Source organism: Amblyomma maculatum, chromosome 7 (genome assembly GCF_055883805.1).
Source record: "Amblyomma maculatum isolate TAMU_Amacu chromosome 7, ASM5588380v1, whole genome shotgun sequence".
Taxonomy (NCBI): Eukaryota; Metazoa; Arthropoda; class Arachnida; order Ixodida; family Ixodidae; genus Amblyomma; species Amblyomma maculatum.
This window is the reverse complement of record NC_139350.1, coordinates 35,782,850-35,801,044: the sequence shown is the minus strand read 5'-3', so window position 1 is coordinate 35,801,044 and position 18,195 is coordinate 35,782,850. Positions and strand designations below refer to the sequence as shown.

Sequence of the window (18,195 nt, the reverse complement as noted above, 5' to 3'; positions counted from 1 at the left end):
CGAGAAGTTTTGCAGTGCGGGGAGGGGTATCACAAAAGGGGGCATCACAGAGGGGGGCGAAGGCAATTTGTGCACGAGCACAGTCAATAACGGCTTGATGAGTCGATAGAAAATCGTATCCGAGGATGATATCATGCGAGCAGTTCGGCAGAACAATAAACTCGATGGGGTACAAGACGTCTTGAATGAGCACACGGGCTGTGCAAGATGCGGAGGGGTGAATGTGCTGTGATGAGGCGGTGCGGAGCGAAAAGTCTGAAATCGGAGTGGTCACTTTGCGAATTCGACGGCAGAGCGCTTCACTGATGACGGAGACGGCTGCACCGGTATCGACGAGAGCGAGAACTGTGGCGCCTTCTACAGAAACTTTGATAACATTAGCGGGACGGCATGGAGGACTTGAGGAATTCGAAACAAGCGCAGTTCTTGCCCCCGGAACTGCGACTGTTAGTTTCCCTCAACGGTGCTGGTAGAACGTCGCAGCATTGGAGAAAGCGATCGGCGCCGAGGAGAATGTGATCGACGAGTGGTATAGGTTTGGCGATCTTGTGGGACAAATTGAGAACCGGGCGGAATCATTTGCGAGCGTGAGTCGGTATCGTACGGGTAAAATCGAATGTCAGGCTGTGAAGGTTGGAGGCGCTGGCGACAAAGGCGCGCAACATGGCCCGGCCGACCGCAGGCATAGCAAATCGGAAGGTTGTCCGTAGTACGCCAAGGTTTCATAGGATGTGGGCGGAATCTTGAGGGTGGGGCTTGAAACGAAGGCTCAGCATGCGGCGGTGAACGGTAGGCAGGGACCTGCACATAGGAGCCAGACGTGGGCGAAGGTGGTGGCCTAGCCGTTACTTGGGCATACGTGAGAGGTGCCGTCACAGGCGGCACCACGGGGTTGGACGGCAAGGCATCAGCGACGTGTTCTTGCACGACACGGCGTATAGCAGGGGCCCAAGATGGAGCCAGTTCAGGAACGAGGCGGCCCGAGTCTTGAAAATGGGGAAGGAGTGAGATTTGACGTGCGACCTCTTCACGAATAAAATCTTTGATCTTTTGATTCAGCGGGCTCCCTTCAGAAATTGGCGAACCACCCAGGGCTAATGCGGATACGCCTTCGTCGCACACACTGGAGCGGCGCCTAGAAGCGCGCCGCTTGCGGAGCTCGTCGTAGCTCTGGCAAAGCTTCACGAGTTCACTAACGCTGGTGGGATCTTTCGCTACCAGCATCTGGAAGGCGTCCTCAGAAATGCCCTCGAGGATGTAGCGGATTTTGTTTGCTTCCGGCATGGCCGGGTCGACTCGTTTGCAGAGATCAACGACGTCTTCTATGTAGCTGGTAAAGGTCTCATCAGCGCGCTGAACACGATCGTGTAAACGTTGTTCGGCACGAAGCTTACGCACTGCCGGGCGGCCGAACACTTCCGCGAAATTCTTTTTAAATGTCGACCAAGATGACAGGTCAGCCTCATGGTTGCGAAACCAGAGGTTCGCCACGTCCGTCAGATAGAATATGACGTTACTGAGCTTGTATGAGTCATCCCACTTGTTGTAGGTGCTTACTCTTTCATAGGATGACAGCCAGTCGTCGACATCTTGATCGGCCGTGCCGCTGAACAGGCAAGGGTCACGCTGGCGCACGACGCCAGCACACATGATCGTGGGTGGAACGGCCGGCAGCGTCGAAGTGTCTTGCATGGCGGTCGTAGAGGGTAGTGTACGGCTTCGCAGTTCCAGTTTGGGTGGGATCGTTTCCGGCACCTCCGCCAATTGTAATAGGGCGTTTATTGAAGCTCAGATGGAGAGCTGTGAGGACAGGACCTGACTATCACAGTACAAAATAAATAAAGTTAAGTTATTCAATATTGCAAAGAGGGAGCGACGGACACAACCGATGTATTAAACTTTCTACTGTAGCAATTTTAATTCAGACAACTATTTTATTAATAGTGCATTTCAGTTTGCTTACTGCGGTGTACGCTCGAAAAAAGCGTAAGGCTTTATTGACTTGCTTTTTGTTGTATTAAATTTTTTGCGACGAACCCGGCACTTCCGTTGCTGGAGTTTTCGGGGAAAGTATAGGGGAACGGCAACACGGGACGCCACCAGAGTTTTCAGGATTCGCTGCAAGGCGAAATATGTGGCGCTGCCGTCGTGCGACCAAACTTGAGCATGGGTTTGTAGCATCCAAAGCTACATAACACACTTGACACGTAGAACATTATAAAACAGGTTGTCCTTTATAAATCGTCTTCATACACACTACAGGCAGTTGCACATAAACCCCGACTACTCACACACTCAGAAACAAACATACAGACAGGAACAGCGCAGATGATCTCTGATATCAGTGGTTAAAAGAAAAAAAAAGCATTGTAACCAAACTTGAGCATGGGTTCCGCAGCACCGAAAGCTATGCATAACTTGACACGTAGAACATGAAAAAAAGGTTGTTCTTTATGAGTAGTCTTCATATGCACTACACGCAGTTGCACATAAGACTACTCACACACAAAGACGCATAAAAACGGAACAACGCAGGTGATCTTTGATATCAATAATTAAAAGAAAAAAAACAGCCCTGTAACCCTGCTAGAGCATGGGTTCCTTAGCACCCACACTTGGCACGCAGAACATGAAAAAACAGCCTGTCCTTTATACATTTTCATACACACTACAGGCAGTTGCACAAAAAACCCGACTACTCACACACACACACAAACACACATACAGGTGCACAAAAAGGAAACAGTGCAGGTGACCTCTGATATCTGTAGTTAAAATAAAAAAAAAATCAGCCTCGTAAGCAGAGTGCAGCAAGTTTACGCTCCTGTGCAGTCAATAATCCTTATATGTAAAAAACATCTTCAACAACCATTCGACAGATTAGTGGGAATGTCCCCTGCGCGCTATGAACTCAAACTCGAGGCAGAAGAAAAAGAATTGGGGTAACACTTCTATGTAAATCTACATCATAACCCAGTTTGCTGTTTCCAAGTGTATTCTGAGGTCGCCTCTCTCTGTGGGGTCATCATGATGGGGCAGGCCACCACCCGAGACGACCATGTCGGCGTAGCACATGTTGATGTTCCTCAGCGTCTGTGGCATTGTTATGTGTTCACCGGTCAGGGAAGGCACCCTCGCTTCGTAATAGCTTATAGCCTGTAAATACAGGAGAGAGAGAAAAAAAAAGAAGTCACGTTTGCAATCGCTCCGGAGTAATCAGTTAATAACTGCGTGCAGTGTTACATCTTCTAGGCCCTTTTGTGTGTTCTTCCTTAGGTGTTTCTCCAGCGCTATAAAAATCAAGAACATGTACTAACTAACCTGCCAAAAAGTCCTGCTGCGACAATGATCACAGCTAAACACCGGGCGCAGTAACAACGTTTGGCCGTGATCATTGTCGCAGCAGGACTTTTTGACGGGTTAGTGATCACGTCCAAACGCCGGGTGCAGTAACATTGATGAGCTGTTCTCCCCTGATTGGGCTGGGACAGGTAGGTCCCCGCCGCTTGCCGCGGGGGCTAGCCTGCCACAGAAGTTTTATCAGTTGTAGGCCGTCATTGCACCCGCCGCCATTTCGGTGGTGGAAGACGGCTGTTGTTGCGGCGCGCGTCTTTCTCTCCCTCTTCCTTTTGTTCCTTCTCTATTTTCTCTTCCGTCTGCCCGAGGCAGCGGAAGTGGCTCAGCTACAGAGCCAGTAGCAGGCCGGTGCATCTTTTCCTTCTTTCTACAGCCACAACAACACCAACAACAACAGTAACAAATTGAGCCTTGCCCATGCTGGACTCGAGAACATCCTGTGGCGGCTGATGATGATAAAAACTTAATTTCCACCGATTTAGGAGGCCCCCTACTCCCCGCTCCTTGCACGCAGGCCTGAGGAACGGGGGCTTGAACCTCCGCGACTATGGACTGGTGAATCTTAGTCGCGGAGGTTCCAGCCCCCGTTCCTAGGCCTGCGTGCCAGGAGCGGGGAATAGGGGGCCTCCTAAATCGGTGGAATTCCAATTTTACTTCGTGAAGCGATACTGAGCTGCCAAAATTTCTTGCGAACGGTGGCATCAACGAAGCTACACACGGCAAAACGCAAAACATTCGTTGCTGCTCTGGCGCATCCCTTGATATACTGCTCAAACACGCGTCCATGAAAGTGCAAAACTTATTCATATTGCTTCCGGGTGTAAAGCATGTCTGCGATGTCATTACGCTGTGTCAGCCGCCACAGGCTGACATTAGTTTTTATTAATTAAACACTGGCTAAGTAGATAAAAATAAACACTTAAGTAATAATTGATTATAAATTAGTTAATAATGGATTTTTAATAACTCATTGATTTGTAATTAAACTATTAATTAGGAATTGATCATTGACTGACAGGGCCATATAAGGCACGCATTCGCCCATACGGTGGTGGTGCTCTGTTATTGCTCGATACCTCTACGACGTCATCCCGTCTCGGCCAATCAGAGACTCCGCAAAAGCGGGACGCATTTTGACCACGACATTATGAGCCTTAAAGGCTTTCGCCTTAATAAGCGCTTTGGGACCAGACTTAGGTAGTTTATTGAGGGGCTTTAGACTTAGGCACTTACCTCATCGTAGGAGATTCTAGCTGTGTAGTAGAGATCTGCTCCCATCCTCGTGAAATGCGTATGTTCCTCGTCGCGTATGGTGACAACAACGTCCGCCGCGATGGTATCAGGAAGCTGGTCTCCTTCGCGGGGGAATGTGATCTTGGTGCCCGGCAAACAGCCCGGCTCAACGCGAACGCTTAGCACCTTCTCCTCGAATATTGGCGTGCAGCCGTCCGATGCCAGTACCGTTTTCTTAAAACGGATGACCTTGACGCTGCCTGTGAGAACCTCTTGCAATGTCAAGAACACGTCTAGCTCCATGTCAGGACTCTTCACACGGGGTCTCTCAGGGCGTGTTCTCGAATTTGCCGAGCGATCCGTGAACACGTTGGATGTGTGACCCCGCAAGCCGCTAAAGGAAGGTTCGTACTCGGAGTAGTTCGACTCTCTTGAACGTCCCATGCCACTAATATTCTCGCCGGCCGACGATGTCGCGTAGCCGAATTGCGCCACCCGCGCGAATAACGAGGGGATGACCAGCGGCTATCGAACTGTGCCTCCGATGAGGGTCTGAACCCGGACCAGTGCGACGCGTTACATGTCTTCGAGCATTCTGCGCGTGAATTGTCACTCGCTGTCCGGGTTGATGATGAGCTGGCGCCGAACCGAAATGGTGTGTCATGTGTTCTGCCCGATGATTCATCGGCAGTTTTGCTGAGCGATATTCGGAATCAATGAAAATATTCGGAATCAAATCCGAAGCTTGGGCCCATCTGCCACTTTGGTACGTCGCCTCTGGAATCGCACTGTTTAAGCTTACTGTCCTACTCGTCATGCTTCTCCTTGTCACTTAGCACTTTGTAGGCATCGCGTAGTCGTTTGAACTTTTCCTCGGCGTCGGAGGCTTTGTTTTTGTACGGGTGGTACCTCAAGGCAAGTCGCCGGTAGGCTCTCCCGATGTCAGCCTCGCTGGATTTTTTTGTTGATGCCGAGGACCGCGTAGTGGTCATGGTGCATGGTACCTAGTAAAATCAAGCAGAAAGGTAGTACACCAGTTAGCACCCTATGAAAATTCACTTCAGTTCAAATTGCTTCGCGGACAGTTCATGGAACATTCTACACGCTTTACAAGGCACCAGTATTTCACATATGAGATATACAGAGTGCTTAAAGTTTATTCCCTCTCTCTCTTTCCCAGGAAGCAAAGTAGTTTTAAAAAATAGTAGACTGAAAACAAAAACAATATTTCCAGGAACAGACTCTCTACACCAGCGGACATAACTTGTTGCAAAACACCACTTTATGAATGTAATTAACAAATTTTCACTTTTAATTATCGTAGTTGGGCTGTTAGTCCCAATGGGCAGTTTGATGCCGTGAACCAGACAATGCCATATCTGTATTTGAAACGAAGAAAAACTCATTTTCTAGAGTTCTGCAGCTCGATGAAATCCGACGGCTTATTTCCGCACGCGACCGAAGCTGAGCGCACGAGGAGCGCCAGAAGTATGGCGCGAGCGGAACGTCCGATGGTGACGTGTCGTAATGAATGTAGCGCCCGAAGCCAGGGCTGGAAACGATCATTCTGGCATCGATGTTCTCACTTAGGTTTTGCGAGGCCAGAGGCTTAGTGTCAGGTAAATTTTCGATGGGCATTGAGCTAGCACGGCTTAAGTTTCGAGGTCACTTTAAAGACACAGCGGACACCCAAATAATGATTTTTTTACCAGGGCATGGCATCGAATGACTTTCAGAAATGGCTCGATTCTTAGAAATTGTGCCTAATTATATGTGATAACACCCGGAATTTCCAAGCATAGTGCTCTGGACAGACGAGGTCCGAATTTGCAGGGACTCGAATGTGATTTTTTTTACACTACCCATTATTGGTGCGAATATATCACCTACATTGGCTACGGCATAGCAAGAACAATGTAAGATGGTCAGCAAATGCTTGGTGTGGCATTTGTAACAGCCGAATTGTCAGTCCCTACTTCACCAACGGAAGCATTAGTTGGAAAAATAATACTCGGACTGCGTTCTAAAAGGTGTTGTCTCTGAATTTCCATCGGAGCTATCGGTGGTGGTTTAAAAAAAAAAACAATGAATTCTGCATGACGGAACCTCGTAGAGACATTATGTCATTCCTGGCAGGCACCGTCCCCAACCAAACGATTGGGCGAGAAGGAGGGGGGACCCTGGCCTACAAGGTCACAGGATTCGTCACTACTGGAAACCCTCTGAGAATATGCTAAGCGTGAAGTTTTCAAGAGAGCGCCAGCGAACCTCGAAGACCTGAAGCCGCACTTCGAGATAATAGCTGAGTAGATTCCTGGAGGGATGCTCATTTTTGCCTTGAACTTATTAAAGACTGCATTCGTCTGTGCAGCACTATGAAGGGTAGTAGGTTTAAACACGTCATGTGACAATCATTTCCTGTCATCCCAAGCAGTAGTGGCGTCGCGAGGGGGGTCCGGGAGGGGCGGTCCGCACCGGGTGCAATGCTCAGGGGGTGTGCAGCAATTAGATGGAGGAAGGGGTGGAGGGTGAAATAATTTTGTGTAAAGACACGAAAAGGCGCGCACTGGTAGAGACAGTGAATGACAATATTGATCTTCTCGTAGAACAAATTATTTTGTTGTGAGGAGCGCTTGAAAAAGATTCCACGCCATTTTAACGTTGGACAGACCTATGTACGTGCGTGTACCCTGGAAAGACCAGCATTGACGTGACCCATCGGGAACCCCTGCGCTGGAGCCTGTTAGACGACACCCATCGGCAGCTCGGCAGCTGCGCCGCCACATCGCTTGGTCTTCTCACTCTCCTCTTCTAACCTCACCTCACTCTCCTTTCCCAAGCTAGGACCGCTCGCAGCATCTTTCCAGCGGTCTTTTGTATTTTGCCTTGTTCATTTATCTCCTGTACCTTTCTCGCTCCTCGGTCTAGTCACACATCCGCCTCACGCTTTCAAAACGCCGAAAGGCACGGAATGCCTGTTGCTCAGGGGATGGCAAGTCTGATCACTACGCGCTGACTAGGACAAAAACAAAATGAGAAGGAGGGCACATCTGTTATTTGCACCTGTGGTGTTCAGTTTTTGATGAAGTCAATGCTGCGCAACTGTATTTGCAGACAAAAGGACTATCCCTTGACAAAGTAGTAACAAAGTTGAAGGCCCTAAATCTTTTTCTCGAAAAGGAACATGGTCGCCTAGTGGAAAATGCTGTTGAGCAGGCGCTCATAAAATGCAGTGAACTTGGAATTGCAGTTGAGATGTGTGTCCGGTTAAGGAAGAGGATCGCAGGTGAACAAGCCAGAAATTCGAGACTTGCAGGAAGGAAATAAGAAGGCGACACTGGTGCGCATTCGAGCGCTGCACAATATCCAGAAGCGATTAGAGATGTGGCAACTCTGTTTGGACCTGTTGAAGCAAACCTTCTTTATTCAACTGAGGAAGAACTCAAAGCTTCTATTCCGCAACTTACCGAATTATATGACGGTCTGTCTGACATCGCTCTCCTTATCGAAGTTCCTAGGATGAGGAGACACCTCAAAGGAGCCGTAATTGCTCTCGAAGTCGACAACAGTTGGGAGGCATTGGACTTGCTTGACATTCACTACGGAGTGGTATCTTGTGCACTCAATTCCCGAACTGTCATTAGGGCTGTAGCGTTTTCTCACGGTAAGTGTGTCTGTGGCATCTTGTAAGAGAAGTTTTTCTAAGCTACTAATAATAAACTTTCTGAGATCTACAATGGGTCAGTTTAGGCTATCAGATTTGTCATTATTATATATTGAAAGAGCTGGAAAAAAGCACTGATTTTTATCAACTGATCAGCAGCTTCGCAGTTCTGGAATTCAGGATAGCAAAACTTTGATTTGAGTTTCGATTTGTCTTTTCCCTCCGTGAATATCTGCTTTCAATATAACAGTGATTTTTTTTTGTTACAACTTCCATGAATAAAAGTGGTTTTTAAGTATTTAAACATTATGTAACAGTAGAACCTTGGTTATACGAATCTCACGGGGTCGCGAAAGAATTCCAGTCAAACGAACATTGGTATCATCAAAACGAAAGAGTAAATTTGCAGAATCATGAGAAAGGCAGTTGCGCAGAGCAGTTTACGTCCGAGAAGGGTTATTACGGTCGCGAGGTCACAGCCCGCCACACGCGGCGCACACAGCGCGACAGGCAATCGCGACGTCGGCGTCGTGCGCGCCACGTGCCTCCGCGGACTTCTCGCGGTGCGTACAGCACGACTAGAGTTACTATATAGGCTTAGCACGACAAAAGATGGCGACACGCCGGCCGAGCGGCGCCGCAGACTACTCGCGAAGCGTACAGCGCGCGACTACAGCAGTCGCGAAGTCTACGATGTGCGGAGCACGGATCACCGCAAACTGCTCGTGATGCGTACATACAGCGCGGCTAGCGATCGCATTGTGTTGAGATCGCAGTTCGCGCGTTCTATTTCGTAGTGGCGCTGGAGAGCGACCGGAACATCCGAAATTTTGCACATTTTACACAATGCATTCCAGTCAGGGAATTTCGCGAATTCACATCATCCTGAAATTCGTATCAACCAGATTCGAATCACCAAAATTTTACTTATATAGGTCAGTTCTTGATTTTACTTTTGCCTTGCATCCTTTCGAATAACTGATAACTGATAATTTTGTTATAATTTACATAAAGAAAACTGGCCAAGTGTTCAAATATTTTGTATATCGGTCGGTTCTTGATTGTTTAACGAATGCGTTCGAAGGATTCATTTAAGCCTTTAAAAGTCGCAAAAAACAAATAATTATGCCTGCCGCATATACATATAATTATTTGCTCCTTGCGACTTTTGCAAGTGTCGTGTTTTCTGTCGTGGTCGACTGTGAACACTATTTATAGGGAGTTTGAAGAGACTTTGGTAGATGTGCTAGAATCGGAATGCATCCGAATGATAGCAACGAATGAAATGGATGAGCACATTCGCGAGTTTTATTCAATGACAGAATTCCCGCAAGCTGTGGGGGCACTGGATGGCTGCCATTTCCCGGTTTCCCCACCACAACTGAATGCAGTGGACTACAGGAACTACAAGGGCTGGCAAGTCTTTTTCTCATGATTTTCTGTAAGTGCATAGGTGAGCACCCTGTCTGGAACGCTGGAGCTGTTTGCTGCTGACCAAATAACGTGGAATTTTGTCACAGTTACTCTGTTAGTCTGCACTTGTGCTTTTGCCATTCGTGTAGCCATGAGGCAGCGCTTGAGTGCAAATATTGCCTGTGAATGCTTTCACATGTATTAAATTTTGACGTCCTTTTCATCTTGTAAAGAACATATCTGGGTTTCAGGAACAATTGCCGGCATAAGGACATGGCTAGGGGTAGTTTATTTAGGAACAGGACATCAATGCAGGCAAGAAAACAAGGATCTTGTTGAATGTCTCAGTGACGATATAAGCCAGTTTGGAAATGGGGCCAATATTACTCCACTGGGGGACATGAACGGCCACATTGACAATCTGGATGGATACACAGATTGTAACGGAAAGCTAATGCTAGATTTCTGTGGGCGACACGATCCAGTTATAGTAAAAAGAGAAACAAAATGTGAAGGCCAAATCACGTGGGAATTTCGCAACAGGCAGACGACCCTTGACTATTGTATAATGTCGCAGGAAACTTATAGCAAGGTCAGAAAAATGGAAATAGACGAAGAAGGGGAGTGTAGTCTGGGAAGTGATCATAAACGTATTAGTCTGCAGATGGGGCCATTGATGAAAAGAGAAATGGAACTTAGACGAAACGTAAACGCAAAATTGAACGACGATCAAATAGCGCAGATAGCAGCAGACATAGAGGAAGCAATAGAGAAAAGCCCCATGGAAGACTGGGATTATGAACAGGTAGAACTACTCATAAGGAGGAAAATTCAGGAGGTTAAAGTAGCAAACCGCTCGAATGAAAAGAGGAAGCCACGGAGCTGGTGAAATAAGGAAATCAGGGAGGCTATTGAACAACGACGGGCTGCTTGAAGGGAACACCGAATGGCAAAGAAAGCACAGGTATCTCAGGAGAAAATCGACCAAAAATGGGAATCATGTCGACAAAAGGAGCTTCAGGTGCAGGCCCTCGTCCAAAGTAAAATAAGTCAGTCCACCGATCGCTGGATGGCTGATATACACGATGCCTCTAAAGGCGGAGCAAGAAAATTCTGGAACCATATTAGCTGGCTATGGAAGAAGAATCAAAGAAACCAGGATCGGATTAAAGATAACGAGAGAAATTGTTTAAAGGGAGACAACGCAGTGAACTACATTGCATCAGTTCTGGCCGAGTCGTTTAAGAGTGACGATAGGGTAATCTCCGCAAATCAGGAATCAACACAAGGTAGCAGAATACAAAGCAGCTTAGAACTGATCGATCTAAACTGGAAAAAGGCAGAAAAAAGTATTCCTAAAAATACATCTACAGGAATAGATGGAATTCCGATCAAGCTGATTAATGAACTCGGTCCAAAAATTAAGGAAACGTTGCTAAAAGCTCTTGAAACAGTCATAACGAATAAGCAAATTCAGGACAGCGGGCGGCCGAGTAATATGAATTTGATTTATAAAGGGAAAGGACACAGGATGCACATAAAATCCTACAGGCCGATTACCATAACATCTGTTATGTACAAGTTAGCCATGCAGGCGGTGAAATTAAAGGTGCAAGCATGGGTAGAAATAAGCAAGATACTCGGAGAACTTCAGAAAGGCTTTAGAAATGGTAAGCGCTAAGATGATAGCCTGTTCGCGCTTAACCAATGCATCAAAATATCTAGAATGGAAAATAGACCTTTGTATTTGGCCTTCCTGGACATAAACTTGGCGTACGACAACGTAAGCAGGGAACTCCTGTGGAACATTTTAAAAGAAGGTATCGGTTCTGAGATAATAGAGTTCCTACAGAAAATATACCGGGATAACAAAGTAGAAATTACGTGGGAAAGGATAAGAAGTACGGAAGATGTCAAAGTATACAATGATTAAGGCAAGGCTGTCCTCTATTACCGGTGCTGTTCATGCTTTATATGATAAATCTGGAACGGAGGTACAAGAGAGTAACCTAGGTTTTAACCTGACATATAGATTAGGTGGAAAGGCGGTAGAGCAGCGTCTCCCCGGTTCGATGTATGCAGACGATATTGTGAGTCTAGCTGAGAGTCTGGAAGAATTGCAAACTCTAGTTAAGTATTGCGGAGACGAAGGGGACGCTCTAGCCTTCAGTTGCAGCGCAGGTAAGTCGGGTCTGATGAGTTTCAACGGCTCAATTGATCAGGGCCTTAAAATACAAGGCCATGAAATACCTAGAGTAGCAGAATATAAATACCTGGGGGTATGGGCAAACGAAGGATTGGCATACATTGGAAAGCATGAGCAATCACTTAAGGCCAAAGGGCGAAGAAATGCCGGGATAATGAAGCATAAGGCATTGTGGGGATACAATAGGTATGAGGTATTGAGGGGTATTTGGAAAGGAATTATGGGGCCTGGACTTACTTTCGGAAATGCGGTTTTCTGCCTAAAATCAGAGGTACAGTCGACATTAGAATAAATCAGAGATCCGTTGGACGATTAGCACTTGGTGCCCACGGCAAAACTACAAATGAGGCGGTACAGGGAGATATGGGCTGTGCATCTTTCGAAGTACGGGAAGCTCAGAGTAAAATATTATATGAGGAACGCCTGAGGAAATTGGACAGTAACAGATGGGCAGCTAAAGTATTTAAATACCTGTACCTAAAGCGTTGACTCACAATGGAGGAAAAGAACTAGGAAACTAACAAGTAAGTATGCTGGTCACAAGGACAGAGAAGTAAAGAGCATTAAGCAACAGGTGGAAAACACAGAAAGTAAAAATTGGATAAATTCGATGGAAAAGAGACAGAATGTGGAATTATACCGAAAGTGGAAAATGCAGATCAGGAAGGAAGATTTCTTTGAAAACTCAAGAGGCAGTGCCCTACTTTTTGAAGCTAGATCAGTGTGCCTTAGAACACATAGCTACAAAAAGAAATTTAACAATGGAGATGACGCAAGTGCTGTATGTGGTAACTCCAGTAAAACAATTGACCATATTATAGTCGAATGTAATAGTATCTATCCGGAAGTTGATGCAGGCGCAATCACTGTTCCTGAAGCTCTGGGGTTTAGAGATAACAGTGGCCGGGTGAATAAACCGGCGGTGGAAACTAGCAAAAAACGACTGGAAGATTAGTGGCTTAAAAGCAGAGAAGTGACATAATGTTAGTAATGTAGAAACAAAAATATAGGAAATAGAATAATGGTTTAGTTAACCAATCTAAATCAATAATTAAGATATAGGGAGAAAAATGAGCATGGTAGCTACTGCTACCACCCCGTTTCAAAGGGGACACTCCTATATTACATCCATCCCATCCATCCAACCCATATTTTCGGTGCTAATCAAGCTGGCTTAATTGTTTTTTTTTGCATTTCAGAGAGGATTGATGGAATATTTATTGCTAGTGCGCGCTTTATAATTCTGGCAAATAGCTTTTCAAGGGTCCTTTAAGCTCTTAAGACAGCTAATTTTTGGGTTCGTGTTTTATCATTTGTAGCGATGCCTAGGATGTTGCTGTACACGGATCACCACGTCACATTCGCCTACGACTGCGGAATAATTTATAATCGATTTTCTTCTCTCACATTTTTGGGTTTCGACTTGAACAGCCGAGCAATGTCTGTGACGTCACAGACAAGTCTAGGTCACGCGAGGGATGAAAATACAGAGATATATTCATTGCTGTGTCATTAGACTTCGGTACAATGATAGAGCCAGCCTGCCTCAAGAACAAGAATCACTAAAAGTGAAGAATGAGCGATTATGTCACTTTTTTTCATGCTGAGCATCAAGACATGATTGTGACGTCCCAGCCACCTCTCTGCTGTCGAAACCGAAACTGGTGAGAAAAGAAAACTCAGTTATAGATTATTTAGCGGCCCTAGGTTAAAACTGCGTGCGTATCGTTATACAGGAATTACTTACTCATCATTAACAAGAAGAAAAATGCCACCAAAATTTGGCGTCTATAGTCCTATAAATGAAGCTAAATGCAATGCTGCAATTTTTGGACCTCCCGTTTCGGCCTGTCTGTGTCCATCGTGGTCAGAGGAATCGCCCACAACTGTGACACCACTATCTGGCGGGCTGATCAAGAGTAAGAGACGAGATCAAAGATTGCTGCTTGTTTCTTGCATCTTGATATGAAGCGCGGCCTGCCGCCTACGCGACAAAGTAAACGCTATCGGGCCCACCAAAGACGGCCTTGCAAGGCTCTGCATGGCGAGGCACACACCCAGCTACAGGCTTCCTCTCCCTTTAAGGGAGCGGCGAGTCACGTGGTCGTCTCATGGCCACAGCTGGCGAAGGTCTGGAGCGCGACGCAGCGGTACTGTCTGTTTAACGTCACATGCATGTATGACGTCACAACATCCCCGGTGCTCCTTCAGCTGAAGGTCAAATTATCGCTTGTTCCTACAGTGTTCTCAGTTGCGCTAGTCACAGTTTGCGTCTTATCTAGATGATTCAGTGAAGACTTTAAATTGAGCCCTGACATGTGCGCCGGGCATTCGTATAGTTTGACAACTGCCGAGCCCTAGTTGCTGCTATCGACGCCGCCGTGTTAGTTCTTTTGCGGGCGCAAGTCAGTCCAATAAAGACTTGATTCCAGTCCTATACTAGGTCGGTTTGTTTGTTGTCTACGGCATTGTAGCCAACACAGGACAATACAGCATTGAAACCAGGGCATGAAACAGACAGCCTAGTGTCATTAGCACATGACCAGATTAATCACCAAAATATTATAACTTAAAACCACTGGGAATTTGATTCCTTCAATTCATTTTACATGCCATCTCACTTCGCTTTTCAGCAGCCGTACGCTCTGCTAGCCCGAGAAGAAAGTAGTTCAGACAGATATGTTGATCTATACTGTAAGGAGGTACTGTTTAATTTTTTTTTGCTCAACAATTCAAACTAAGGAGCATATCGAGAAGTAAAAGCAGCTTACTGTAGTTCTTGTGGCCTTTGTGGTGAACAAGCGCCGTTGATTCTGTGAGTTTTACTGCGCTATAGCGGTCAGAGAATAACTTCCTTCTTACCACGACCACTTCGCGAGAACAGTTTCCCATGTGTCTTTTAACTCGTACAGCCCGCAACTGCTGGGCGAAAGGGCTGTCCAACCAGTGGTCGTCGCATCACTCACGCTATGATAGTCAACCGGGGTGGGGTAGCCGTTAAGGCCGGCTGGCGATAGAGATGAAGAGAGTGATGGAATATCTTTCCCAAAAAGAGGTCAGACGCAGTAATGCTTTTCTCATATTTCCGTTTTCCGTCGCACAGCGCTAATCATGTCGTGTTCACACATGTTCTTTTATTCTCCACTATACGGCAGGAACCATATTTACAGGCAGCACAGCCATGCAGAGATTATCGCATCGACCACATTCTTCAACTTTCGCGCCCATGTGTCATGATATACCATCTTTACCAACTCAGTTTTTTTTCGACCGGCGACCACTCCTCGGTCAAAACTGCCCATCAATATTTTTTGCTGTTCTAAGCGGTCGCATTTTCTAAATCCCATCATTTACGTAATACTAGACTAACGGATTTTTGTTTTTAGGAACATGAAGTAGACGTGAATAAGTCTTGCGATGCGTTCTTACCTGAAAGACGTAGACAGACATCGACGACAGCCTCTCCTTGCGGGTTGGGAGACAAACGGCTTTGCTGCTGGAGTGGAAAGAGAGCAAAAGCGAGGACGGAGTCGGTTCGCAGCTTCCCTCCTGCCATGACACCCCTGCCCACTACGCAGGAGGCGATCAAAGAAACCTGCTAACCTGCCTTAGCCGAGGAGCTTTACTAAAGCTCTGCAACGCGTGGTGTGCTTATATAGCCCGGGTCAAGTGCAAATAGCGAAAAGAATCGCGTTATGGTTATCGCAGTCCCGGGAAGAATGCGCGTGACATATTTGCACGCGAAATCAGCGCTTATATTTGGCGACGCCCGGAATTCAGACTGAGCGTGCGCGAAAAACCTATCTAACTTTGGGCTTTGAAGGCGCACATTTCCCAGCATTTTTTTTTTTTGAAGACTGACAGTTATTTTTTTTTTTAGTTCGAACGTATTTACAGAACACATAAAAATAAAGACGAGGGTTCCATAGTCAGAAGGCTGTATACCGACACCCTCGATAGACAATTACAGCAACAGAAATAATAACACCATAGTTAGCGAATTGTTACAAGATGCAAAATATGCCAAATAAGTATTTTTACACAAAAACAATATAGCACAGGTATCAGACCTATAAAATGCGTAAAAAAGTCTCTAATTCAACAAATACATCTTCAAGTTATTCTTATATATAGGCAAGCAGATTGATGTTTTGAGTGTTGAAGATCATGGGTTCCGAAATGAAATGACTGCAATAGATGAAGTCATTTTTTCATAATTAGTACGATCGTTTGAGTAGAAAATTATTATTGCGCAAATCTTGTAGGGTTGCCCTTTGAAAGCAGTATAAGATTAATAAACTGAAAATACAGGGTGCCATTTAATAGATTAAAGAACATGAGTCCAAGCTGATACTGAGCTGGTGTGCTGATAAGATATACGATGTTCATATAATAAGGAACGAGATTTAGTAGAAAAACAGCGGCGGTGGATAACGCGGATGGCCTGATTTTGTAAATGCTGTGCAGACGATAAATGGCTGCGGTATTTCCCCGAGCAACAATCCCGTAAATGAGACGACTACGAGCGAAAGCATTATACGAAGATAAGGGAATATAAGATTGAAAATATGGACGTGCTTTAATCGGAGCTCTGATGCCAAACATACATTTCTATATGCGCTCACACATAGCCAATCGCGCGGTGTCACTTCTACTGCGCTTTCTTTAACAAGGCTAAAATAACTGAAAATTTGAGAAAAATGCTGGAAAAGCGAGAGCAGTTCTCAAGCGCTATTGTCCGATTACCACGAAACTATCACCCTCAAAATTCCTGCGCTCTAAAAAAAACAAACAAGCCCGCATCAGTTTGGTTTAGCAGCATAGCCGTTTTGAAGATACTCTTGCTCGTTTAGAGCTTCCGACGCCTCGGTTGGTTTCCACGATATATTACCGTTCAGAAACGAAGGATCTCTGCTTTGTGCTATCAAACGAATGCGTCAACAACATGGGGAACTGATTTTATATTTTCCCCACTGATTGCTGTGTCCTCCTTTCTGTTTTCTAAATTCGCGTCAGTTGTCTATTTGGGTCAAGTGCGTATCTTCACGTAGTGGTGACAATGTCGAAAGCCAGAAGTGAAGAGACTGGTGCAGCACCTAAATTAAGTCTTTATTAGGCTGACTTGCGTCCTCGAAATAGTTAAGCAACTCTGCGATGGCGATAAGAGCAAGTTCATCGAGCTATGAAATCCAGTTGCACTCGACAACGCTTAATTTTATGTCGGCCAAGGAACATCGAGACAAAGCCACAAAAAGTGACAAAATAACGCGGAACATTGTGGAAACGAACGCCATTGGCTACAATCATTTGAGATATATCTCGGCGCATCTTGAGTGGCAAAGAAAATGATAAAGCCGCGTCTCAGCGAAGCTCAGTGTAAACAAACAAAGAACAAAATATCTTTCTTTGCGGTACAAGCAAAGGGATAAGGCCGCACTCCTGCGGCTGCCAGCTGCAACAAATAAAGATAACTAGGCTTCGCGGCAATATATTCTCGTCTATGTAAGAAGGCCGTTTGGGAAACCTCCGGGTATCGTCGAAAAACCGAAGGAACGAAATTTAACAAAAGAGGGAGATTTGATGGCTGCATCGATTTGGGCGTTTCATGATGTTTGCCTTGCACCGTCCAACGACGCTCCGGCAACGACGTTTTGCTTCGGTTGTGTTTGCGGGCTCTTCTGTAATTAACAAGTGTAGCTGTTAGCCACAATCAGAGGATGATGATGACCTCAGACAAAATGACACATACCCACGGCAGGGGATTCGCCAAGGTGCATTGTAGTTTGTAAATATTTATGTTCAAGGACTGGACCATCCGTTGGGCGCAGCTCGTACATCGCTCCTGATATCCCTTTCACATCGTGAGGGGCGCGCGGTCATAGGACGCTGCAGCGAATGCTTCGAAATATGTACAGTTTTCATTTTAAAGCGAAGGCTCTGGAGCAGACAAAAATGGGCGGTGTCTAATTCTAAGCTTTATAATAAGGGGGGCGGGGAGGGGGTGGGGTTATTGGCTTGGGGCATAGAGTCCCACCTATTCGGGATTGCCCTAATAATTATTACCAAAATCAAGCATGACAAAGAGAAGAACACCGCGAATGTAATGAAAAAAAAAAAGGCAGGGTTTTAAAACCCCAACTCTCTCTTGGTAGCGAGCACTCAACACTGTGGCACAGACTTTAGACACACATTCTTCTCTCACGTAGACATGGTAGTGTTTTATTTACTGTAATGAAATTACTGTAATTTCATTACCTTTTTATGGTATTTGATAATAGCGAAATTCTGAAAAAGGGGACCTTACTGGTTAGGAGAACAGCAA

General features: G+C 45.8%; 1 protein-coding gene across 1 annotated transcript; it reads right to left on the bottom strand.

The window, feature by feature from the left end:
• Positions 1–1,993: 1,993 nt before the first annotated feature.
• On the bottom strand, positions 1,994–15,608 carry LOC146182974 (dnaJ protein homolog 1-like). The gene is made up of 3 exons (XM_084608998.1): positions 15,303–15,608; positions 4,591–5,594; positions 1,994–3,156 (listed from the first exon to the last, which is right to left on the bottom strand). Exons 2-3 carry the CDS (start codon positions 5,032–5,034, stop codon positions 2,962–2,964), a joined length of 639 nt encoding a protein of 212 aa, XP_084465124.1. The 5' UTR covers positions 5,035–5,594; positions 15,303–15,608; the 3' UTR covers positions 1,994–2,961.
• Positions 15,609–18,195: the final 2,587 nt, after the last annotated feature.

Coding starts and splice junctions, on each gene's coding strand:
- LOC146182974 (XM_084608998.1), bottom strand. CDS start 5,034: ATGGGACGTTCAAGAGAGTCGAACTACTCCGAGTACGAACCTTCCTTT. Junction 3,157..4,590: donor CTAGAATCTCCTACGATGAG/GTAAGTGCCTAA, acceptor CTGTATTTACAG/GCTATAAGCTATTACGAAGC.